This window comes from Herpailurus yagouaroundi, unplaced genomic scaffold (genome assembly GCF_014898765.1).
Source record: "Herpailurus yagouaroundi ecotype Mexico unplaced genomic scaffold, PumYag 160, whole genome shotgun sequence".
NCBI lineage: Eukaryota > Metazoa > Chordata > Mammalia > Carnivora > Felidae > Herpailurus > Herpailurus yagouaroundi.
Window position 1 is genome coordinate 53352780 of NW_024412401.1, and position 24497 is coordinate 53377276.

The 24497-nt window shown below is 54.2% G+C and overlaps 1 protein-coding gene and 1 long non-coding RNA gene across 6 annotated transcripts in view; both read right to left on the minus strand.

Moving 5' to 3' along the window:
- Positions 1-24497, minus strand: part of MED27 (mediator complex subunit 27) — a 248821-nt gene that overhangs the window by 54026 nt on the left and 170298 nt on the right. For all 5 annotated transcript variants that reach the window (XM_040482698.1, XM_040482702.1, XM_040482699.1 and 2 more), the window contains one exon: positions 15223-15264. In XM_040482698.1, the coding sequence (XP_040338632.1) occupies positions 15223-15264 (42 nt within the window). The remainder of the gene's footprint in view (positions 1-15222; positions 15265-24497) is intronic.
- Positions 8599-12108, minus strand: LOC121035138 (uncharacterized). Its single transcript, XR_005792766.1, has 2 exons — positions 11460-12108; positions 8599-11233 (listed from the first exon to the last, which is right to left on the minus strand). It is a non-coding gene; the product is annotated as an uncharacterized LOC121035138 (long non-coding RNA).

The following is a 24497-nucleotide window of genomic DNA, read 5'->3' on the forward strand; positions in this document are numbered from 1 at the left end:
ACCGGTCCTGGGGCTGGATTCCCCAGTCACACTGGCCACCCAGAGCCCGCACCCCAGGCTGGCATGCCGTGTCTGGCTGCACATTTCCTTTGCTTTTCTTTGTACAATTGTTAACACGGATGACCAACCTATAAAGTTGAGCAGCAAACGGCAAGTGAACGGAGGTGGGTATTCTCCTTATTTTCATTTTACAGAAGAGGAGGAGGAGATTCCCGGAGGCCGGGAAGATGGCTAGGTCACACAGGCGGTGAGGGGCCCTGGGTTTAAGTTTAAGCCCAGAGGCCGCGAGGCCCACGCCTAGGCCAGCCCTCCCCAACAGGCACCCCCGGCCAGCAATCCTGGTTCTGGAAAAGGCACACGCTCCAGGTGCCCCCGGCATCATCTGCCCACACGCCCCAGCCTAAGGTTCTTGGAAAGCTGGAGTCCCGATGGGAGGTCCAGGTTAGGAGGTTTGTAAATGTGGCTGCTGGTCAGCTAGCTACTCTGGAGCAGAACTGGACGAACTGGGGAATGCCCTCCAGATACAGCTCTCGGTACCACGGCACTGTTCCGGCATCTGGCTCCCAGAGAGGGCACCCAATTAGCTTTGCTGCTAGTGGGCTGGCCATCTGGTCAAGCGTAGCCACTTTTTCGGATGGTCTAGTGTAAGGTACTCCCTTAAATCGCCCAACGGGGGCAGGGTTTTTTTTTTGTTTGTTTGTTTGTTTGTTTTTGTGCTGCCATGATCAAATGATGTTTGATTTCAGTTTCTTCAACTCTCTGTCACTGATGACAGACATTGTAATAAAGGGAAACAAAGTTGGCTGATCTACCGTATGTCCCCTCCCTTCCTCACAAACTCTTCCGCTCCTGGTTCAGGGGTTCCTGTGGCCGAACTCCAAAGCACCAGGCACGGCATGGCTGCAGAAGGGGGGGGGGGGGGAATTCACCTATAACGCTCTTCCTTTCTTGTCCAAGCATTCATTCAACCTTCAATGTTTCCTTGTTTTACACTTTTCAATATTACAGGCTCCTCCCCCCCCCCCCCTTCAGCATCCAAGATGGGGGGGGAAAAAACAGGCCTGGGGCAACAAAAAAATATTGCTATTAACTAATTTAGGTGAAATCCACTGTGTGCCAGGCCAGCCGAGGCTCAGGCCCCATTGTAAGGTACAGCTCCTACGATTCCACTGGGAGATTAAAGCCACCCTGCCCAGCAGGGGAGGCTGAGGAGGGGCACTGATGCTCCTGAGGAGGGGAGACCATTCATCCCTCCACTCACCGCTGGTTACGAAAGTGCCTGCAAACAGATCAAAGCAGACCTTGAGCTGCGAGCCCCTGGCAAGGGAGGGAGGGAGGAGAAGACAAGAAAGAAACAATAAACCAGCGGGATAGGGGACCTTGGGAAGAACAGGAAAGGGGCAGCGATGCCAGGTGACCAGTGAAAGCACCGCACAGAGAGACAGGGCCACTCAAACAGCAGTGAGCAGGGGCGCCTGGCGGGCTCGGACTCTGGAGCGTGTCTCTTGATCTCTGGGTTGTGAGTTCGAGCCCCACGTCAGGGGTCTGGCTTACTTAAAAACAAAAAAGCTGCCCCAAACCAGTGAGTAGACAGCCTGGCTTGGCCAGGAGGTGTCCCTTATCGCCTCCAGGCAGAGCAAACTGTTCTGGCTCAGGCTGGGGTGTGCTTCCCTCTCTATCCCGAAGGGAGCACTGCCCGGGAGCCTCTCTGAGAGTGACGTGCCCATCGCAGCCCCGGGGGGCCTTATCCCTCTCTCGGCATCGTCCTCCTCCGCCAACCGGGGCTTACCGAAATTGTGTCCCCAGCTCAAACAGGTGAAGGTCTTTGTGCCCCCAGACTGTCAGGGAACTAAGCTCGGAGGGAGAAAGGAATCTTTCAAGAGCCCTTGAAACAGCTGCCAGTCACACTGGTGAAGGAGATGCCAGTCAAAACAAGTCTCCCAAGGCTCCTCTCCCATATTGCGTGTGAGCCTTTCTGACGTCTGCACTCCGGAACCCGAGAGCGAGGGGTGCTCGGGAAGTCATGAGTTAGGTCGGCCGAAGCCACGGCAGCGCTGCCTGCAGTGAGGGCCACGGCCCTGCGCGAGGTGATGCGCACTGCACAGCCAGGAAGGGGTTGGGGCCCGGGAGCCGGCCCGCACGGGTCTGGGTCTTGTCTGCTACTCAGGGGCCGCGTGACCTCGGGCACGGACTGCGTGAGCCAGTGCCAGGGAAGCACTGGGACGGCGCCTGACAAACAGCACCCACCGACCGTGAGTCTTCCCCTCCCTCCCCGCCCACCCCCCCCCCCCCCCCCCCCCCCCCCCTCCACTCACCTCAGGAGGGCGCCGTGATGAGACCGCCCGTTCCCAAGACAGGAAGCAGTCGCAGGGAGGCGGGGTGACAGGCCCAGCCAAGTGGCTCCAGACGGTGGTGGCACAGCCTGGTCACCGCCTCCCTAGGAGGGAATGGCCCCCAGGACTCCTGGGGAGGGGGGGGCAGGACTCCATGCCAGTCTCATCCGCCCCAGTGCTTGTCGCTCACACGACTCTCTCTCCCTGTCCCTTTTGCTCGCTGCCACATCCCAGGCGCCCAGCCCAAAAGAGCCCGACACGGGTGGGCCCTCAGGAAGTCTCTGGACTGGAGGAGTCTCCCTGACGCTCGGAATGAAGGGGGAAGGGGAAAGGGGCAAACAGCAGCCAGCGGCATTCGGTCAGTGTGCGCACACATTCATCAAGGGCAATCAAAAGCACGGTGCTAACGAGTGGGGGAGGTCCTATGGCACCACGTCGATTTTGGCACAGAAAGCCCGAATCCTCTTTCCCACTGGTGGCCTCTGGCCAGCTGTGGGGCAAAGAGAATGGGGGGGGGGGGTCCCGCAAGGCTACTTTCTGCTTAACGTCGCCCTGCAGAGCCCAGGTTTCACGGTGACCAGAAAGGCTCTGGTCTCTGATCTGTAGAGGAAGAACCAAGGACAGAGCGGTGACAAGTGTAAGGGTCGGCGGGACACAGGAAGGGGGCAAAAACTCTCAACATACTATCACTCCTCAGCAGTTCCCTAAAGTGAGAGTCTGTCGTACAGATCTTCCCCGACTTACGACGGGCTTATGTTCCGATAAAACCACGCTAAGTTGAAAACGCATTTAATACACTCAACCTACCGAACGTCACAGCTTAGCCTGGCCTACTTTACATGTGCTCCCGGCATGTGGGCAAGCCTACAGCTGGGCAGAGCCGTCCGACACGAAGCCTGTTCTGTAATAAAGTGCTGGATATCGCGTGCAACGTACTGAAGACAGTACCAAAAGTGACCAGCGGAGTAGTCGTCGGTGGGGGGGGTCGCCCTCGTGACGGCAGGGCTGACTGGAGCTGTAGATGTTGGCCAGCGTCACGAGACAGCATCAGACCGCTCACCGCTAGCGGGAGGAAAAATCCAATTCAAAATGTGAAGTGTCCTTTCTGCTGAATGTGTGTCGCTTCTGCACCGTCGTAAGGTCAAAACATCGTAAGCGGAGCCAGCGTTAAGTCAGGGGACTTGCTTGGTGGCCCAGGAATCGCCCTCGGGGCTTCTTGAGCTTGCCAAGGTCGTAGGCTTCACCCTGCCGAGGCTTCCGGGCCGGAGTGGGGAGGCCGCAGGGCGGCAGAGGTGATGGGGCGCCAGGCACCATCCCTCAGCTTCTAGAAGGTAGTCCAGGCTGGGGGCCAGGATGTGTGTGGTTAAAAAGCTCCCCAAAGTGACTGTCAGCAGCATTAGGGACCACAGGTGAACGGACCGCTTGCGTCCCACCAGCCGGTGGGAGCTGAGCCCGCACCTGGGCTCTGGCAGTTAGTGCCGCTCTTGCTAATGCGACCGACGGAGAGCACCGAGCGAGGCATCTGTCAGCACAGAGCCCACGGCCTGAGGCCGCCACTGCCAAGCCAGGAGAGCTGAGCGTGTCCCGCAAGGTTCACAGGGCCAGTTCAGCACCCAGGTGTCCAGAAGTTGCTTATTTAAAAGAGAGGCAAGGTGGAGCCCCAGATTCTGGCTTCCCTCCAGCCAATACCTGCTTTCCCAAACTCTGAAGGGACCACGCGGTCTCTGGCCGACAGGAACATGACCAGAGGCGGCGTGCCGGGAAAGGTGATGTGGAACTGTCAGGAGACCGGAGTTCAGTCCTGGATTCACCACTAATTATCCGGGTGACCTTGGCCGCATCGCTCTCCCCGCTGGCCCTGGGAAAGGAACACGAGGCTGGGATCCCCGGCACCGGAGGTCGAGCTTTTCAGTGGACGCAGCTGCAGGGCCTGACTGCACGCCCCGAGGGTACCCCTGTGCTGAGCTTCACCCTCAGGCCAACCAGCAGTGACACTGAAGCCCTTTGTTCTTTTAAAAAGGACGGGCTGGTCTGCCCCCCACCCCCCTCCAGGAACGCGCCCTCCGCCTCCCCGCGCGGTCCTCGACTTCTGGGCCGGTCACGAAGAGCCGGGGGAGCCCAGCTCGGATCCCGGGAGACCGTCCGCACAGACTGCTCTCGGTGCCGGCAGCCTCCTCGCACGGTGATGGCCTCCAAGAGCTGTGCAGCACAGACGAGGTATTTGCTACTTGGTTGTAACACGCTGCAACCCAAAGGAAAAAAACACACTTCTGTTCACTGGATGTACTTTAATGCGCAAAGAGAGCAGCCCAGGACGTCGGGGTCTCCACTCAGAGCTCTGCCAAGGACAGACCCACCCTTAAGGAGAGGGGCCCCAGCAACCTCTCAGAATGAGAACATCCTTTGTGGGTCCAAGGAGTCAAAGACGGGAACGCCGTGTGTTCAACGTTCAACGAGACAGCGGTCCCTGCCGGCCACGCTGCTCCGAGGAGGGGCACGGGCTTTATGAAGAATATTTAAAACGGCCCCGAAGTACTCATTCCATGAAAAGAGAAGCCATCATTATTTCCAAATGGGAATGCTATGAAGTCAGTCTTGAAAGTGCTGGGGGTGGGGGCGACGGGGCCGGAGCAGGGTCAAGGCTCTAAAGCTGGGATAAAAGTCCAGTAGAGCGGAAGCTGGCGGTTTCATTTTATTATGTGCCCCGAGTCTCTAATCCGCACCCTGGATCTGTATGCCGCGGGATCGTCAGGCCCAGAGGCCCGAGGCGAGAGCATCGCAGCCCGGGGGGACCGGGGATTACTTAGACAAGATCGATTCTTCCCTCTCTGCCGATGAAGGGGCCGTCTGCATGGGCTTTGAAGGGCTTCTCGCTGTCCCCGGAGCCGGGCAGTGCCGCCGGGGGGTGGCGGGAGGGGGGTGGGAGAGCAGAGGCAGGGTTGCCCGCGTGGGAACTAGACGGGTCAACACGGACGCGGCTGCTCCCTCTGGCTTGAGAAGCGGCCACAGTTCTGAGACGCAGCTCGGTCTGAGAAGGGTGAGACCTGGTCTATCAAGTATCGACCACAGCCCGTGGCACCTACCAGCGCTTCCATAAAGGAGTTTTGTTTGGTTTTGGGGTTTTGCCCCGATCTCTTTCAAGTTGCAGCCAAGATGCCACGGACACCCTGAAGGGAAGCCCCTCAACCCCCTGGACCTGAGTGCGGGTTGCTGACGGCTTCCGGAGGCAAACGACAACAAACCACACACACACACACACCCACACACACACACACACACACACCACGGGGGACTTGGAAACACCGTGATGTGGCGCCTGAGGGCCCGGATGACCTGGAGGTCCCAGCCATGCGTCCCTCGGCCTCATGACATACTCTGTCACTGCTGGCCACTCTGACTCCTCCCAAACCTATTTCCCTGGTCCTTCTGTCCCTTCGCCCGTAACCCTCAGCAGCATCTGTGGACACCCCAGCCCCGCACTTGCCTGACCTGTAAGCAGGAGCCCTGCCTGGCCCCAGGCTGTGTTCTCCGTGAGGATGAGGTCATGCTGGCCTCGTGTGGCCTCCGTGGGCCTAGCTCAGGGCATCTACAGAGAGGAGAATGCTCAAAAAGGGGGCTCCGTGCTGGTGCCACTCACCTGGTAGGACCCTGAGTGAATGACAGACAACGTAGGCGAGATTCTATTGATTTATTTTTGGCCAGTGGCGTTCGGGGAGCAGAGTGGAGGTGTGGGAGTGGGAAAGGCAGAGGTCGCGGGGCGCTGCCGGGAGGAGGGCCTGGGTGAACGGGAAAGCCCAGGGTGGCCACGAGGGAACTCTCCAGAGTGCTGACCAGCCTCAAGCTTCTGCCACAGGCCTCGTGCAGGGCTGAGAGGAGCTGCACACAAAAGGTCCTTGACATTTCCCAGGATTAAGGAATTAAAGCTCTTCATTTAGATGAACAAAAACCAGTTCCGTGCTTTCCAGATGGTAAAATGCCAGATTCTGTTGCTGGCTGCCAGGAGAGTCCAAGCCCAAAGACACCTGAACTGTTCTGTACCCACTTGGTGTGATGTTATTTTCTGCAGGAACAGCCTTGCAGTTAGAGAAACACATCCAAAGACATCTGGGCTCCCAAGAAAACCCAGACAATACCACCTACTTCCCTATGAAAACCGAGGCAACCGCAGGGAAAAGAACAGAGTCTGCAGAGCTGGGAGAGAGCCCCGCCGCCCTGATGCTGGCTGCCTTCTGCCCAGGTCCTGCTGGGCGGGGGAGATGGGGCGTCAGGGCGGAACACATTGCTCTCGGGCGCCTTCTGGGGATCACCAGAGGTGCCCCTGGGCCTCTCAGGACACGGGGGAACGTTTCAGGTCCTGGGACCATGATTCTATGCCAGCACGTCACGGCTGCCCAAGAGGCACTGCTGGGCGGTGGTAATTTTGGGTACGGCTCACTTTGTGCCCGGGTGGGGCGGTCATATGCCCGGACAGAACTGAAGATGGCTGTCGCTTTGGTGGGAGCATGTGGGTTGCTGTGGCAGCTGGTCTTTGGATTACCTCACTAAGAACACGTAACGTCAAGCGGGCTGTATGTATATATTTGGCCATGGATTCTGAGTTCCGCGTCCCTTCCCCACAGGGTAACAGCAGCCATCACTCACTGAGCACTTCCTCTGGGCAGCCACAGTGCCAAGCACTCTTAAGCTTTATCATCATGCAGAATCCTCACGATATGGACCCCACAAAGTAGGTTCTTTTTCTCTTTTTTTAAAATATTTTTAAATGTTTATTTACTCTTGAGAGAGAGAGAGAGAGAGAGCGCAAGCAGGGGAAGGGCAGAGAGAGAAGGAGACACAGAATCTGAAGCAGCTCCGGGCTCCGTCCGAGCTGTCAGCACAGAGCCCGACGCGGGGCTCAAACTCACAGACCATGAGATCACGACCTGAGCCGAAGTCGGACGCTTCACCGACTGAGCCCCCCAGGCGCCCGTATTATTTCCCCTTGTAACGGCCCCGGGACCTGAAGCGTGGAGACGCTGAGTCCCAGCTGGCGAGTCCATGTGGGGGAGAGCCGGTTGCACATCCGGCCCGGCTGACCCTAGAGCCTGAGTCTTCTCTACTGTGTCCACAGTGAAGAGACTGCGAAGAGGTGACAGTGAAGACAAGAGGAGACGTGAGGAGGGGTCAGCGAGGCGGGAGATGGGCCGGGGGAGGAGAGCTCCCCTAGGAGAGGAGAGCGGTCACTGCGGGCGAGCACCCGAGGGAAGTTGGGGGAGCCACGGACTGGAGGCGCCCCGTGCACTCCATGCCTGTCGACTCAACCTCCCACCACTTCTCTGAGGCGAGTATTCGTCTGAGCTCCATCTTACACACGGGGAAACTGAGGCAAGTCGGGCCACAGAGGGAGTAGCGGTCACCTGGCAAAACGGCTCTCAGTCACTGTGCCGGACTGCCAGTCTCTGGAAGGGTCACTGCGGGGAATGCTGACCGGGGCCCGAGACTGGGCGGGGGCGGGGGGGGGGGGGCGGGGCCGCCGGGGGGCCCGGGGGAACAGGGCTGGGAAATGCAGGGGGGCCAGGCTTCCCGGAAGCACTTGCCGGATTCTGGCCTGGAGCGCACGGAGCCTCGGGCCACCCGTCAGGAAGAAGCCGGCTACAGAGATGAGGCCGACTCCCTGCCTCCTCTACCGGCAGAGAGCCAAGAACCGCCTCCAGCAGGGTGGGCCGTGCCCTCCCCCTCCACCCCGACCGTGGAACGGTGTAATAGTAAGTACCCGAACAAGGCTCTCGGGCATTACCACGCTCGGCGGTGGCGGAGGGCGCCTTGTGGAGGACGGTGTCGGGCTATCGCGAGGGGGAAATGAATGATCAAATCTGTTCTGTGGATACTCGCACGTGCCCCTTACAAGAAAAGGCGGTGACGAAGCAGTACTCAAGCAGCAGGCGGACAGTGATGATCCGTCCCCGCCACTCTCAGCGCCCAGGGCCCCTCGGGCTGGCGCGCCACAACATCCACTCCCGTCTTCCTTCTGCTTATCCAACCCGCTCAATACCGCCCGGCTCTCGGCTCGGGAAAGGCTGCCCTCGGGGACGACCCTGGAATTGTCTGCCACCGCTCCTTCCCTGAAGCGAGTCGATGGCCCGGTCTAGGCCCCCGCAGGCCTTCCTCTGGCACCACCCCTGGTCTGGGGTTGGCCCGCTGGCCCTCGCACCTCGTTTTATCTTTCTGGGAGCGCCAGGGCACACGAGGCAGCAGCGGGAGGCACAGGAACACGGTGCCAAATGCCGCAGTTCGTTCTGCGACCGCACGGCCCGGGGAGGGCCGCGCTTTCCTCTGAAGCCTCTGGAACGATGACTGTGGAGTCCGAGCTGGGCATCCGCGGGCTACGGCTTCTGTGCTTCCCTGCGACTGGAAACGTCGCGAAGGATGCGCCAGCCCCCGTGGTACGATCTCTCCCGTCCCCACCTGCCCGTCTCGGCTGCACACGCGCCCCCACCTCTCCGCCTCCCCGCCGGGACTTAACGCAGGAAGTAGCCGCAGATTTGCTCGCACTCTCCCTAAGTGCCGGGATGAAAACGCACACGGTTTTGAAACGAGGAGGCTAAAGATGAAAACGGTGGCTGCCCCTGCAGAGTTTAAATGTCAGGAAAATACGAACACGCCTGAAACCCTTCCTGGCTCTTTGTGCTTCTGCCCTTTCAGACGGCCCCCCATTCCTAAGTCCCATTCTCCGAGTCTGCTCTGCTGGAGACGGGCCGGCTATAAAAAGCCTCTTCGCCCTAGGACGAAGCGCACAGAGCCTCCGGGGCACCGCAGGAAATGACAGGAGCCTGTCGGCAGCCGTGGCCCCACAGCACGCTGTCCCCAGCCCTCCGCCGGGGGAAGGGGTCTAATGAGGAAGAGGGAAAGGGCCTACTGACAGTCCCCGCTGCAGACAAAAGGCAGGCCACATTTCGATTCACGTGGGGGGACTTGCGACAGGACCTCGTGTGCCTGTCTTTGACCCAGGGAGTCCCGCGCACGCGGCCTGAGGAGGATTTGACAGGCGTGTGCTTCTATTCTCTTAGCTCCTGACATTATCTTCCGGGAATAAAAAGGCAAGCGTGAGCTCCGCGCGGCTCTGTGAAGCAGCCCCCCTCCCACCACCTTGCTTTGTCGCATCGAGGGCAAGACCCGGAAGGGGTCCCACCTTCCCAGCACGCCTCTCTCTGCGGCCGCCGCGGCTGCTTGCGGGCAGGGAAATACACAATCCGCGGTAACTGCCACCACGTGGCGAAGGAAGTCCTGGCGCTCTGTGGCACAGCAATGCTGGGAGAGGGTGCCTCCCGCCGTTCGAGGAGGCCGGGGCCGGCGGCACACAGCTGCGGCACCTGTCACCACGGGCACTGTTTTCTGCCAGGGAGAGCCCCTCTTACCGATGACCAAGGATGCTCCTTGACCGTGTCACTGTCGTCTGAAAATGCACTCTGCTCCTGATTCGGGTCCGGCCTTTCCGGACAGTGGGGATAACTAGCCCTCCCCTGCCTGGTCCGCCTGCGTGGGTGTCAGAGGGCCGACGCCAGGCAGGAGGGGACGTTTTCCGCGGCACTGTCAGTTGCTTTCTGGGGACTGCTACCAGTAACGTCGATCGGGGACGCCCGAAATCTAAGTGGGTGGACAAGCAGCAAATAGGATTCTGAGACAAAGCGGAGACTAAAAGGGAGAGTTTAGAAGTGTTGCCCCCTAACTCTTCTCTGTTGGCATTCTGAGTCTGAAATGCCAAATAGCATCCAATAAATCGCACCAGATCCTCAGAACCCGCAGCAAAGTGGCCCCAGCTTTGCTCTATTGTGCGGTGTGTCCCGTCCCCCAACGCGGCCCGAGACTCACAGAAAAATAAGCAAGGTACCGTCCTGCCCCTTCGTGAGCGAGGCCACACTATGTGTCCCCATCCTCCCCACCAGCGTCTAACGCAAACACAGGACTTTTTAAACAAAACCCCAAACCCTTTCCATGTGATGATGATTAGTTAAAAGCTTCCCTGATAAAAGATTGAGCTTAATTCTATACTATTTTCCAGTATCTTCCTTACACTGACAGCAAACAGACAATGTTTTAGTCGGGAAGCCAGAGGACTCTTTAACCCGCAAACCCTTACCTGTCCCTGTAACAGGAAAAGGACTCTTCACTCCCTGTAATCAGAGGGTACCATCACCTATCCCCAAATTACAGCTCGTTAATTGAGTACAGGTCAGTATCAGAGGTCAAGTCCATTTAGGTAACAACAGTTGAAGGTACGGATGACAAGGAGCGTCACAAAGGGCTCTGTCCACATACGACGCGCCGATCAGCAGTTGAGGTAAAACCCCCATCCCTACAAATGCGTCCGCTTCTCCTGCTTCAGACGCGTTGCATAAACTACGAGGGAGGAACTCGGGGGGGGGGGTGCTGCTCCACGTCTCTGGCTAGACTAATATAAAATTTTAAACACTGCTTCTGTGTGTGTTTGTGGTTTTAAACAAATACAAAGAGTGCTTGGTGGGTTATTTTTAGGGGAGGTAGAATAAAAATATAGTACTGTCTCTCCACATCTATGCCTGACCAAATCTGTGTCTCACACATTTTACAACTTCCTAATAAACTTTACGCTCGCATTCAAAAATACTTAATACTACACAGAACATTAAAATACACACACACACACACACACACACACACACACACACGTATATATATGCAAAGGCAAGCATGTGCAAGCCCTTGTCACACGGGGTATTTGTATGGAAATTGGACCATTGTCAAAAGGCCAGGTTATGGTCTGCAATGCTCATGGCTCCCCGAAGCCACCGCCTGCCTGTGCGGAGCCCGGGGAAGGGAGCTCATCGCAGTACCACAGAGGGACACCAAGAGGAAGCAGGTTAAAAAAACAAAACCAGGGGCGCCTGGGTGGTGCAGTCGGTTAAGCGTCCGGCTTCGGCCAGGTCACGATCTCGCGGTCCGTGAGTTCGAGCCCCACGTCGGGCTCTGGGCTGATGGCTCAGAGCCTGGAGCCTGTTTCCGATTCTGTGTCTCCCTCTCTCTCTGCCCCTCCCCCGTTCATGCTGTGTCTCTCTCTGTCCCAAAAATAAATAAACGTTGAAAAAAAAAATTAAAAAAAAAAAACAAAACCACTTTAATGCTCCTCACCATCGAAGCGACACACAGTGCAAGATAATGACGGCCGTCCTTTCTCTTTAGAATGCTTTTCCACGGCTGCTGGGGGAAAACCGACGAACGCAGTCAGCCTGGATAAAGTCGGCATGCAAGGCTGAGACCTTGCGCATGCTCAACAAGTACGTGCCGCAGGTATGGTCGCTTAGATAAGGACGCTACGACTCACGTGCTGCAGCCTGCCCGCGACCACACACATTTTCCTGCAGGCTCTGCAGGCTCTTTTCTCCGTTCTCCTTCTAGCTAGCTCAGCTGGGTAAAGGAGTGTTAGAGGAGTCAAGACCACCATTTTCTTTTTAAAATAAACCCAATTTTGGACTAGAAAAGTTGCAACGATGGTGCACGCAGCTCCCACGTACCCCTCGCCCAGTTTCCCCCTGTTAATATCCTTCACGACCGGGTGCCCTTGGCACAACTAAGAAACCAGCATTGGTTACTTACTATTGATTCAACTCATTTTCTCATTAACATCCTCTTTTTGTTTCACGATCCAACCCAGGATTGCATGTTCTATTTGACTGTGATAAGATCGTGAAGCTTTAGGGGCGCCTGGGTGGCTCAGTCGGTTAAGCGTCTCACTTCGGCTCAGGTCATGATCTCACGGTTCATGGGTTTGAGCCCCGGGTAGGGTTCTGTGCTGACAGCTCGGAGCCCGGGGCCTGCTTCGGATTCTGTGTCTCCCTCTCTCTCCGCCCCTCCCCTGCTCATACTGTCTCTCTCTCAAAAAAACATTAAAAAAGAAAAAAAAAAAAGATCGTGAAACTTTAATGCTTTTACAGGCTCCCTAAATGTGTGGTGTTGCGTCTCAGACCCCTCTCCTAGCCCCAGGCATCTGTCCTATCTTAGCCTTTCACGTACAAGGGTCCAGGGAACAACGTGGAGTGATGTATTAAGCACCATTAGAGGGCTGGTCCATTATGCTGCTTTGATACAAAAGCCTTAAGCTCACTGCTTAACGGGGACGGGGTCTCCTTTCGGGGTGATGAAAAGGTTTTGGGAGTAGAGGGTTCCACAGCACCACAAAGGTTCTACAAATCACAGAATTGTGTTAATTTTATGTTGTGTGAATTTCACCTGCATTACAAAAAAAACAAAAAAAAACAAAAAAACACAAACCTCCGTGCTCTCCCTCTAAGCTACCTGGCATCCCTTGGACGCAACTATGACTCAAGTGGAAATGACGTGGGCTCAGCTTTCAAAACCGTGTCCCTCCTCCGCACCAATCCCTTCAATGGAATCGAGAATAAGATCCAAATTCTGCAGCAGGACCTAGAGGCACCTGCCCAGCCTGGGCTCTGCCTCTCTGCTCCACTGCACGCTCCGATGGCCCAGCCTTTGATGGTGCTTAGAACGTGCTCCTCAACACCAGGTTTCTGGGCTGCCGCTTCCGTGGCCCGCCAAGCATCTCCCGTGGCTCTCCGCACGACCGGCGCGTCTCATGAGGTGCCCGTCCTGTTAGGTTTTGCCCCATAAAGTCCTCCTGGCACCGCCCCAACGAGAGGGGCCCCTCCTGTTCTGGATTTCGGGCCCTCATTAACAACCTAGAGTCGTCATCTTCCTCGTCTGTCTCGTTTTCCCTTGTATCCCTAGCACCTCGCGCTAGGTGCCTGGCACATGGCAAAAGGGGCTCAATAAATAACTGTTGCTGAGCTGGATGAGGCAGCAGAGGAAATTGCAACCAACTCCATCATGTCCACTGCCGAATGAAAGCAGAAGACAGGGGATGGCTGAGGGCAGGGGAAAGTAGCTGGTACCCCGCAGCGGAACCGGCTGGGGCACTGTGGGGGGGGTGCGGGGAGCCTGCGTAAGCCCCAGGTGCTGAGCTGCTCCGGTGAAGGGCCCCTTCCACCATCAGAAGCTGGGAGAGGATCTTCTGTAGTCACATTGCCTTTTTTTCCCGACATTTCCCAAACACCATTTCGTGGGGAAGCCCGACATTGGAAAAAGAAGTCACCAGGGTGTTAGGTGGGGGTGGGGGTAGGGTGAAGACGGGGCCAGCCTGCCTCTCTCAGCCTGTGCTAGGCACCTGCGTAGACCACAGGGCTCTGAGGAATGGAGCTTAAAAACTGGGTTAGCTTGGAACTCAAAAGCCTCTGTGTTTTTCTTTTTTCTTTTTTTTTTTTTTAAGGTCTGATTTCTGTACAGCAAAACTCACCCTTTGTAGGTGTGAGAGAACAGGAAAAAATACATGTGTTTTTTTCATCTCCGTCCCTGGTTCCTGGCATAGAGCTCCTGAAACCCTAAGCGACAGAGTGCTAGGGGTATCTCTCGTTCTAATGAGGGGACCATGGGTGGGCACCTGGATGGGGGCTGGTCACCAGAAAGACCAAGCCATGATCAGAGTAATTAGAGGCTTAGAATTTTCCGTCCCATTCCCCCATCCTCCAGAGAAAGGGAGTGGGGCTGGAAACAGAGTTAATTATCAAGTATGTCTGCGTGAGGGGGCCTCCATGAACTCCCAGCAGCACAGGGGCGCTGGGCTGGCTCAGTTGGTGGACTCTTGATCTCAAGAGCTGTGAGTTCGAGCCCCACGCTGGGTGTAGAGATTACTTAAAAATAAAATCTTGGGGCGCCTGGGTGGCTCAGTCGGTTAAGCATCCGACTTCGGCTCAGGTCACGATCTCACGGTTCGTGGGTTCGAGCCCCGCATCAGGCTCTGTGCTGACAGCTCAGAGCCTGGAGCCTGTTTCAGATTCTGTGTCTCCCTCTCTCTCTGCCCCTCCCCCACTCGTGCTCTGTCTCCCTCTGTCTCAAAAATAAATAAACATTAAAAAATTTGAAAGAAAGAAAAGAAAATCTTAAAATCCCAGTAGTACAGGGCTCGGGGCGCTTCCAGACTGGCCAACACAACCCCAGAAGGGCGATGTGCCCCCACTCCACAGGGACAGAAGCATCTGTGCTTGAGACCCTCCCAGACCTTGCCCTGTGTGCCTCTTCATCTGGCTGTTCACTTGTATCCTTTCTCGGGTCCTTTAATAAACTGGGAGGAGTTAAGTAGGCATGTCCCTGAGTTGTGCGAGCTGCTCTGGCGAATTAACAGATGGGCGCCAGGGAACCTCTAATCTACGGCTGGTAGCACAGAAGCACGGGTAAGAACCTGAACTTGTCACTGCGGTGTCTCCGGGTACACAGTGTCAGACTGAGCTAAGCTGTAGGACACCCAGCTGGGGTCCGGGACTTGCCTGTTATTGTGGGGCAAACCCCTACACGTCTGGTGACCAGAAGAGGCAGAAGTGAAGTGTTTTATGTGCCCAGTAAAGGCGACTCACTGGAGACAAACACAGGAGGGAAGGACTGGGGTGTCCCCTGTATAGTAAGGAGAACGCAGGTCTTCCTCTAGGGTAGGTATACGGTTCCAGGAGTTTGGAAACAGAATAGTGTGCAATCACCACCACAATTAAGATCCAGAATATTTCCATCACCCTAACACATCTCCTCTTGCCCCTTTGGGGACAATCTCTTGCCCTTACTCCTAGCCCCTGGAAACCACTGGTCTGATTTCTGTCCCTAAGGCCTTCTCTTTTCTAGAATGTCATATAAGTGGAATCGTATCGCGAGCAACCTTTTGTGTCTGGCTTTTTTCGTTAAACACACACACACACACACACACACACACACACACACACAAAACAACCCTCTAACTTAAGACCAATGTTTATACTTTAAAGCATTCACATTTCTCTTACTGGCTCATGAGTAAGAAGCAAAAAATAAAGCTTACCTTCTGGAAAACTTGATAGTTGGATTTGGACCATATGTCAAGCTGGGGGTAAAAGAGAGAAAAGCATCATCAGCATCGCTTTTAGGATCTTGGACTTCAAGAGATGACGCTGTAACCCCTGCTATACCTGTCAGCTTGAAATAATAAACATGATTACGGAATAACAGAACCATGGCAGTGCACAGGCATCTCAAATGTCCTGCTTGACTTTCTTCTTTCTCAGCCTGTCAGTGATTTAAGGAAGCCAACAGAAGGGACACAGAGAAGTCATTTGGAGCCACCTGCTGCATCCAAGGCCACACGAGCTGAGCTTCTGGCTCACTCTTTTAACCTGGACTCCTACCATGGTTCTCTTGAATGCCAATGTCAATCCTGCCTCAGGACCTTTACACTTGCTGTACACTTTGCCTGAAATCCTCACATGGCTCCTCGTAGCTCTCTGCAGCTCAAATGTCACCTTATTAGAGAGTCATATGCCAGTTACCATGTCTAAGATATTATTTCCACATGTGCTATCTTGATTCTCTTTGTCTTTTTAAAAATTTGAAATTTTCATTATGCTTAAAACTGTCTGGAACTTTTTTTTTTTTTTAATTTTTTTTCAACGTTTTTTATTTATTTTTGGGACAGAGAGAGACAGAGCATGAACGGGGGAGGGGCAGAGAGAGAGGGAGACACAGAATCGGAAACAGGCTCCAGGCTCTGAGCCGTCAGCCCAGAGCCCGACGCGGGGCTCGAACTCACGGACCGTGAGATCGTGACCTGGCTGAAGTCGGACGCTTAACCGACTGCGCCACCCAGGCGCCCCTGGAACTTTTTTTTAAGTTTATTTAAGAGAGAGAGGGAGAGCAGGGGAGGAGCAGAGAGAGAGAGAGGGAGAGGGAGAGGGAGAGGGAGAGAGAGAGAGAGAGAGAGAGAGAGAGAGAATCCCAAGCCGGCTCTGAGCTGTCAGCACAGAGCCCAATGTGGGGCTCGATCCAATCAACTGTGAGGTCATGACTTGAGCTGAAATCAAGAGTCGGACGCTCAATAGAATGAGCTACCCAGGCGCCCCCAGCCTGGAACGTTCTTTTGCTCATGTTGTCCTGATGTGGGACCTAGCATGTCATAGACATCAGTAGGTCTTTGCCGAGTGGAGGAAAGCTAGCAGCTTCCAGCTGCTGAGGACCTGTTCCATGCCAAGCACCACCCTGGGCCCTCCATATGCACTCTCACTTAATCCCTGGAATAAGCCAGTGTGGCTGGTCCCACTAGCAACCTTACTTTCCAGAATGAGACAATGGTTCGGAGCCATCTGATTGCCTGTGGTAATGTGGAGGGGCTTCCTTATGGATGGTCTCCCCCTGTGGTGCTCAAGCTTGGCTGGTCAGAAGCTGCGGGCTGTTTTTGTTTTTGTTTTTTGTTTTTGATGTACAGATTCCTTGGTTCCTCCCCAGGAGTGTCTGAATTAGCAGTTTTACAAGTGGGCCTGAGAATCTGTTCATTTGTTTGTCTGTTTTAGCTTTGCTTCCCAAACGGTGACACAACTGTGGTGGCCGGTCAGGCCAGGGACCCTTGATCTTGCACACCCCTCCTTCACAAACGAGGGAGCAGGAGATCCCGGCTGGGGCTTGGAGTAAGCCCAGGCCAGTCCTCCTCTGGCTCTACCTGATCGTGCACAGGGCACTTCGGTGGTTTATTCTAATCAGAAGGATTTTTGTTTTACAGTTTTGTTATGATGAATCAAGTCAATGCATTCTCATTGTTTCATGAGTTTAGAACAAATGAAGTATAGCAAAAATACAATGACCCCCAACACAGTGCTGGCTCAAGGATAGTGCAGATTAAAAGACAGGCTGTCAGTATGTCCCCTGGGTATGTCCCCCTCCAACTCTAACATAGGAGTTCAAGAGCTGAACAAATTGAAACAGCTGGTCAATGGGCCTCTTGGAACCTGCCTTTGGGGGTGGCCAGTGGTCAAGGTAGAAGCCTGAGATACGACTGCATGGCCTATAGGTTGTGTTATTGATTTTGGAGCACCTGGGAACAAGAGAAGCAATCAGATGGGACGATTCCTCTAAGAAGACAGGGAGTGGAGTGTTTTGCTTAGCTGGACCACTTCAGGGTTTTGTTTTGTTCTGAGGAAAACACCAAAACCTGCTTTTCCGAAAATGGTCCTTGGAAATCAAAAGGTAGTCTGTGAGCTGGCATGCATTCGGTTCTCCCCGGCTTCTTCCTGTTCAGAATTAGTTTCGTGTAAACTTCGCCGTGTTTGAGAACTTTCAGGCCAAGGAGGAGGCGGAGAGGATTCTAAGGAAGCCCTCTGACCCCCTGCGTGGCTCCTGCTGGAGAGGGCAGGCTTAGCGGATCCAAGCCCAGGAAAGGGACTGGAAGAACACAGCCTGAACGTTCACTCGAATTGGCCCACCCCTCCCCGTTCCCTCTGCTGTTACCAGCTCCTTCCCGGTTTCCACAGACGCCCCTAACTGACCCTGCTCCTTCTACTCTGGCTCAGCTGCTCTCCAGAAAGGGGGTATCAATGTTCAGTCACTGTCCCCTGCCCACCCCCCCACCTCCACTTAAACCACTTGATTAAAAAAAAAATCTTTAGGCGTTAGAATTTTAATTTGGCAGGTTAGCAATTTGTAGGGGGAAAAGTGACATGTTACCTCCAGGTAACTCCGAAGGAAACCTCAGAAGAACTCTATGAAATGAATTCCCCACACTGTCCATTGTGGGGAAGAAAAGCGGCCGGCCAGCCGGTCGTGCCTAGGGGAAGTCAGGTCCCTGCTGGGTTCTCAGGGCCACAGTGTAGCCCAGGGCTTTAAAATGCTGCACTTAAAGATTATTCAGAGAGGGCAGAACGAATAATATTGATTTTTTTTTTTTTTTTTTTTTTTTGTAGCTCTTAGCTCTACCAAATCACTGCCAAGACGACAGGGAGATGCCAAAGATTCTAAATCTACATTTTAGGGAGAAAAGCATCAGTGTCTCTACTTGGAACTGATGCCGCTCTCCTTCCATTTGAAGCCCACAGATGTTTCTTCCGAGGTTCTCCACGGTTTATCCCTCCTGCCTGCCTGTTCCCATCAGACGTAGGCAGACTAAGACATAAACACAGGGCCATGGAAAGAGAGACAAGGAAGAGGCTGCACAGAAACCAAAAAGTTCTAGTTTTTATTTAAAAGAGACAATTAAAAAAAAAAAAACAAAACTCTTCCGTATCTGCAGACTGTTTTAATGGAGAAATTATCCAGGGAGAAATACGCACAAGTTTAATTAAGAGGTGGACTCTCCAGCCTAATTGTGGCTTCTCAAAACACACCATGCTCATTCAAAGTGAGCACGCTGCTCTTTTCGGAAGGTGGTTTAAATATATTATTCAGGACCCTAGGGAATAGCTCCAACCATCTGGGAACGAAGGATGTCAGGCGATACAGCCTATGTAACAGGTGCACACGGGTAAGAAAGGGATCCGACGACAATGGGTCCCTGCGTTGCTGCAAAGGCACAGCAGGCAGTTTGTACCTTGATTTTCTGCTAGATTTATGCCAAAGAAAGCCACTGAAGTGAGTGTTCTGGAGTCAGTGCCCTGCCTTTCCTCAGGGCCAGGAAGATTTCAGAAATTCATTTCAGGGAACCAGGACGGATCCAAGTGAATATTTATTAGCTTCAGCTTATTTGCTGCAGAGGCAGGCATGGCTACCAATTTTTTACTGGCTGTGATATTCAAAAAGGAGCCTTCTGGAAGCTGTAAACTTTCAGCCTGATGAATGGGAAATTATTCTGCACTACAGGGAAAGAAATTAAAGCACCCCTCAGTATTCTGGGCGAGCATTAGGAAAACCTTAAAATGGAAGAGCCAACTGCATGGTAATTGGTGGCTGAATCTGCAGTCTTAGGAGTAGCCTCTGGGCCTCTGGGGATTGGAATGAGTATTTGGGGGGTAGGAGTGTGCTCTATTCTTGGGTAAAATGGAAACAAACCCCACAGACGATCAACTGCTCCAGCATAGACACATCAGGTTCGACATCAAGACGTCAAAGGGCCTCTCGACTAACGAGAATGGTGACAATCAGCTGAGTTACCAAAGAGAACACTCAGCACGCCCAACGTCAGGAGGCGAGGACACGGCGGCTACATCACTGACCCCCGCCATCGGCATCTCTAGCACACCCAGCGAGGGCAGACGCCATTCGCGAAGGACCATGCATTTGGTCCGCACGATACCTGCGTTACCTTTCTAAATGCTTCCAGGGTTCCGGACGAGGATGATAAAACCATTCCCGACTCACAGAGGAGGACACTGAGGCTCACAGAAGTTGAGTAACCTGCCCAAGACCACACAATGAGTATGTGGTGGAAAATTCAAAACCAGGCCTGTCCCCAGAGGCCCAGCTGTCAACCTGGAGGACTGCCTATCGGCTAGAATCCAGGAGTGCCGACTGCTAGCGCCCCTGAGCTGTCGTGGCTGTTGCGGGGGGCGGGGGGCACACTCTTGCGAAGTTCAGCAGGACAAGTCTGCTCCGAGGCCTGCTCATGTGACAGTCGTCGCCACTGAAGTGAAAACTTCTGGCAGCTTATCGGGAACTTACCAATTCTTCATTTCCAAAAACACAGTACAAGATACTATAAATTATCTAAAACGGACAATTCCAAAGAAAACGTAGAAAGCCTCACGAGGGTCTTCCAACTTTTAAAGCTTTTATTTATTAGCAGCTTCACCTTGCAAGGTCAACAGGTGATGAGTCTGTGGGGGGTGGAGGGCCACAGACCAGCAGCGGTCCTACACTTCTCCGTGACTGTCCCGGTTTGCCAAACCATCCGCTTCTACGTGGTCCCCTTCTTAATGTGCCCTCTCTTCCCTGGAGAATACAGAGGTGGGCAAGTCTTCCCAGAGAGAGTAGTGGTACAGGTCGGCTGCTCAACTTTTCACTTGCCATCAGGACAGACGTTCGTTGCCAAAAACTGCTGAAAGCACAACTCCGGGGTACCCTCTGCATGCGAATTACACCGGGTCCCCTTCCCCGCCTTCCCCCCTTCCCCCATAAGCAACGAGAGGCCGTTTTTCTGAAGGTCGTCTGAACAATTTCAAAGGCTATAACAAATCAAAATGTTCCCTGCATCTCATATCAAACGGGGCCGATGCCAACACTTATTAGAGAAATCAGATTCCAGCTTCCCCAGCCCCCTCGACCCCCCTCCCCTGCCACGCACACACCCCACTTTGAAGTGGGAAGAAGAATGCAGGGATCAGAAATCACCCTGGAGACAGCTCTGGCTGTCTTTGAAGGTTCCCTTTGATACTACTATTTCTCTCCCTCTCTTTCGCTAGGAGGCTAAAAGCTGCCTTTTTTATTGATATGGGGTAATTAATGAAGCTATAGCATTAACATAACCTAAATCCCCTAATAAGATAAATTCAACCGAGACACTTATACTTCTTCAGTTAAGTCTGACGGGTGTAAAATCAGGACAATGGCCAGGTATTCAACTTAAATCCGCCTTTTAACATGCTGAGTCATGGCTCTCCGCTCCTCCCTGGTTACCGTGAATAGCGGGTTGGTAAGTTTTAAAAGCATTTTTGTATTTTATTAGAGGAATGAGTGTACAGGAGCTTGATATCAAAAATACGCATCCCAGGTAAAGAGGCAGACCGATTAGGGCAGTGGTGGCCGGTGGTTACTGCAAAATGCAAAGTGACAGCCTTGCAGGGATTCTGACGGGGAAAAAACCTGCCCGGTCTGGAAATGAGGGCGGGGGGGGGGGGGGGACGGGTAGCGGAGGGTGGCGCTGGGCCACTATTGCAACCAAAGGGCCAATTAAACTTTTCAGGACGTGCGGGCTGCTTGGGGTCTGGGGGACACAGACCTGCTGCGGTCGCAGAGGTTCAGGCCCCAGCAAGTCGGTGGCTTTCCAAGCCACACCCACCGTATCAGTGGCTGTGCTGAGACTGCAGCAGATTACCCCCAGGCCAGCACCCGGGCACCAGCTCAGCAAACACAGGGCTGCAGGTTTGGAACAGCAAAACTGCAGGCAGCAATCTGTTCTTGCGGACCACACCCCAAGCTCCCACGGCTCCTTCCAAAGGTTACGTTTTCTTTGGGGTAGGCGAGACATTTCCACACATTAATTACCCTGATGCTTACGTGTATATAAATATATATAGATTCACATCCACCAGCATCAGTACTGAAAATAGAACGCTAATAACGTCTGCATGGTTTTGTAAAGTGCTCTGAAAAAAAGAAGGGGCTAATCAAATTGGCTAGGATTCGATTCCGGGCAGACCAGCCGATTGAGGGCATCTCGGCCAGATGAGGTGAATGTACCTTTAAAACCACCAGCGACTCGGTCCTCTCGATCTCACTCTTCCCAGTGTTAGGGTCCCTGCTGACCACTTGGGCCGATGTGCACAGCTGTAAAACGCGGCGAGAGGCCTCCAGTATCGCATGTGTGATGTGAATCATAGCTGAATTCAGCTTCCCAGACACACACTCGGGGTCCTGATGAGCAGGGAGCCCACGCTAATCTCTCATCAGGAAGACACGTGCCATGTGCACACGTGTGTGTACCTCGTTCATTTTCTAATTTACTTATGACTTCACTCCCTGCTGCTTCCTTGGGTCCTGTTGTGATGTTTGGTTCGCCACTTTCCCATCCCCGCTGAAACAGTTTCACATCCCGCGTGGGCTTCTCCGGCTATCCCTTCCCGTATGTCACCGGGCTTCTCCGGCTCACCGGGCACCGAGGCACAGCCCCGGGACAGAGTCACAGGACACAGTCGGGGCCCTTGAGGTGCTCCTGGCAGACGGGGTCTGAGGCCTGGCGTGGTGTGACCGCGGGCAAGTCGCTGTACCATTCCGGGGCTCAGTCTCCTCGTCTGCTGAACGAGTCTGACTTAGACAGAACCTAGGACTCTATTACCCCCGTGGGCCAAGTTTGCTCAGCAGGACACCTACAAGGTCAACATAGGGAATCATCTTGGTGTTTCTATCAATTGCAAGATAGAAACGTAAACAAATAACCAGGAGGTGCTAGTTCTAATCCTGGACAAAGACCGTTCTAAACGCTACGGGCGTGTTCACGAGGAAGCGAGCCTGTGCTGCGTTCGAACGCACACCTGGGCCTGTGTCTCCAGAGCCCACGCTCGTACAAGAGGCTCCTGGGAAAATGGGGACAGGAAGAGAAAGAGGATGGCAGGAGGTCAGTGTGAAGGGCAGAGTGAGTCTGTCAGGTGGACAAGGGGGAGAAAGCATCCCAGGCCAAGGGCACAGAGGGTGCAGACGGGTGACAGAGTCGTGGGAGCCCCAAGCGGCACAAAAGGCTGGAAGATGAAGCTTGCATATGGAGACGGGCGGCAGGCGAGGTCACGAAGGCAGGGGCCGCATCACTCGACATTTCTATGCATTGCTAAGGAGCTCGGATTTTATTCTAGAAGCCAGGGTTTTCAGAAGCATTGCTGCTCAACGCCACTGTCACAATGTACTGTGAGATTAAAGGGAGAAACGATGAATTTGGGGTTCAAATAAGTTGGGAAAACATCACACACTATGTCCTCCTCTAGGGAGATTCGTAAGACACTCAGCAACCTAAAGCTTCTAGGAATTTCTACGGTCAAAACGCCTACTGACCCTTCCCTAACCCCGTGTTTCTCAGACGTTTTGACTGTGGCCTGCTTCGCGTTCAACACTTATTAACAGTCTACTTTCCTGTCTGCTTTGGGCAATGCGGGGTGGTGCACAGGAGTCATGTGCTTGGCTGTGTATCCTGGGAAGACCACTCTGGAAGCCAAGGGAAGGACAGGCCGTGGGAGGGAAATAAGACTGGAGACGAGGCACGAGGAGGCCAGTGCACTCTCTCCGTTGAGAAATGAGAACCCGGAAGGACAGGCGGGGCCCAACTTGGGAGAGATTTAAGCGGGAGAATCGCCAGAATCCACTAGATTTGAGGGAGGGGACGGTTTCAGTGGCTAGGTGGGGTACGATTAACAGCAGCGGGAAACCAAGTTTCGGGAGGAAGCGTGACGGGCTGAATGTGAGGTGCACCTGGGGAGGAGAGGTCCCACCTAGACACAGGTCGCGAGCGATCCTCGTGGGCTGACACACAAAACCACGGCGTGGGGGGGACGGTCGGAAGCCCCTGAAGGGGAGCGACCAGAGAGAAATCCTAGAGACGTACATTCGCGACTGTTTTCTAAGTCCCTTGTTTAGGTGCAGAGTAAGAAGGACGTTAGTTATCTACTGAGTACGGACTAGGTGGCAAAGTGCCAAGTGCGTTCCGGGTCTTATTCAGGACCCTTCCGGAACGGGGCAGTTAAATGCCACGTGAAAGGGATCAGGCAAAGCAGGTAAAACCTCACTCCTCAGAATCTAACATCAGAGAATGTCTCCTTCCTCTCTTGAGTCTGGATCTCGTATCGCATGGTCGCTACCGCTGCTTAGCTCTCTAGGGTTCTAGCCTTCTGTCCCCAGTGCACCTGTGAGACCCTGGACGGCAAGGGCTGTGTTTCACACCAGCCGTGACTACGGAGTCGTGAACCTCGGACAAAGGCAACGAGAACCACAACTCTCAATGGCCAGGAGCAGCGACGCGGGGGCTCCTGGCCAGGGTACGTGCTACCCCGGGGCTGCTTCTGCGGAGGCTAACCAGTTTGGAGCTGCTCGTCAGAACGGCCGCCAGAGTCCACGAATCGTACACAGGATCACAAATCACACACACGCCCGCCCTGATGACGCACATTATTCTGCATCCCTGCTCTAAAGAGTCACTCTGGTGTTTCGAAAGAGAAACAAGAAACCTCCCCTCGAGGAATGCTTTGTTTTCAATGGGGAGACATCCGAGAACTTGGCAGAGTCCCTGAAGTGAGAGCAGCTTCCCTCGTCGACAACACTTGGGTGGGACGTGGAAATGTGGGGTCACTTGTTCAAAACACAGCTCTTGCGCAACGCACCGGTATGTGCTGAGCTACCTTTGCCACTTTTGGAAGAACGTTCTGTCCTCATTATAATGTGGCTGTCGGACGGGGCGGGGCTAGCACCGTAACAAACTTCAGAATTTTTACGGGGATTCGCGAAGCAAAGGGAGAGCTCAGGAGAGAGGGGCAGACAGAGGCTTAGTGCAAAGAAGTGGGCAGGGTGTGTCCGGGTGGGCATCTCAGGCGGAGCAGTGCTCATTACGTTCCGGAAGCAAACACAAACGAAGGCTGTCAGCTCCCATTAGCATCCTCTGATGCTTGCTATACCGCCATATGGACAGTGTGCAGTCGAGAGAAATTAGGGGTTCACACGGGTGAA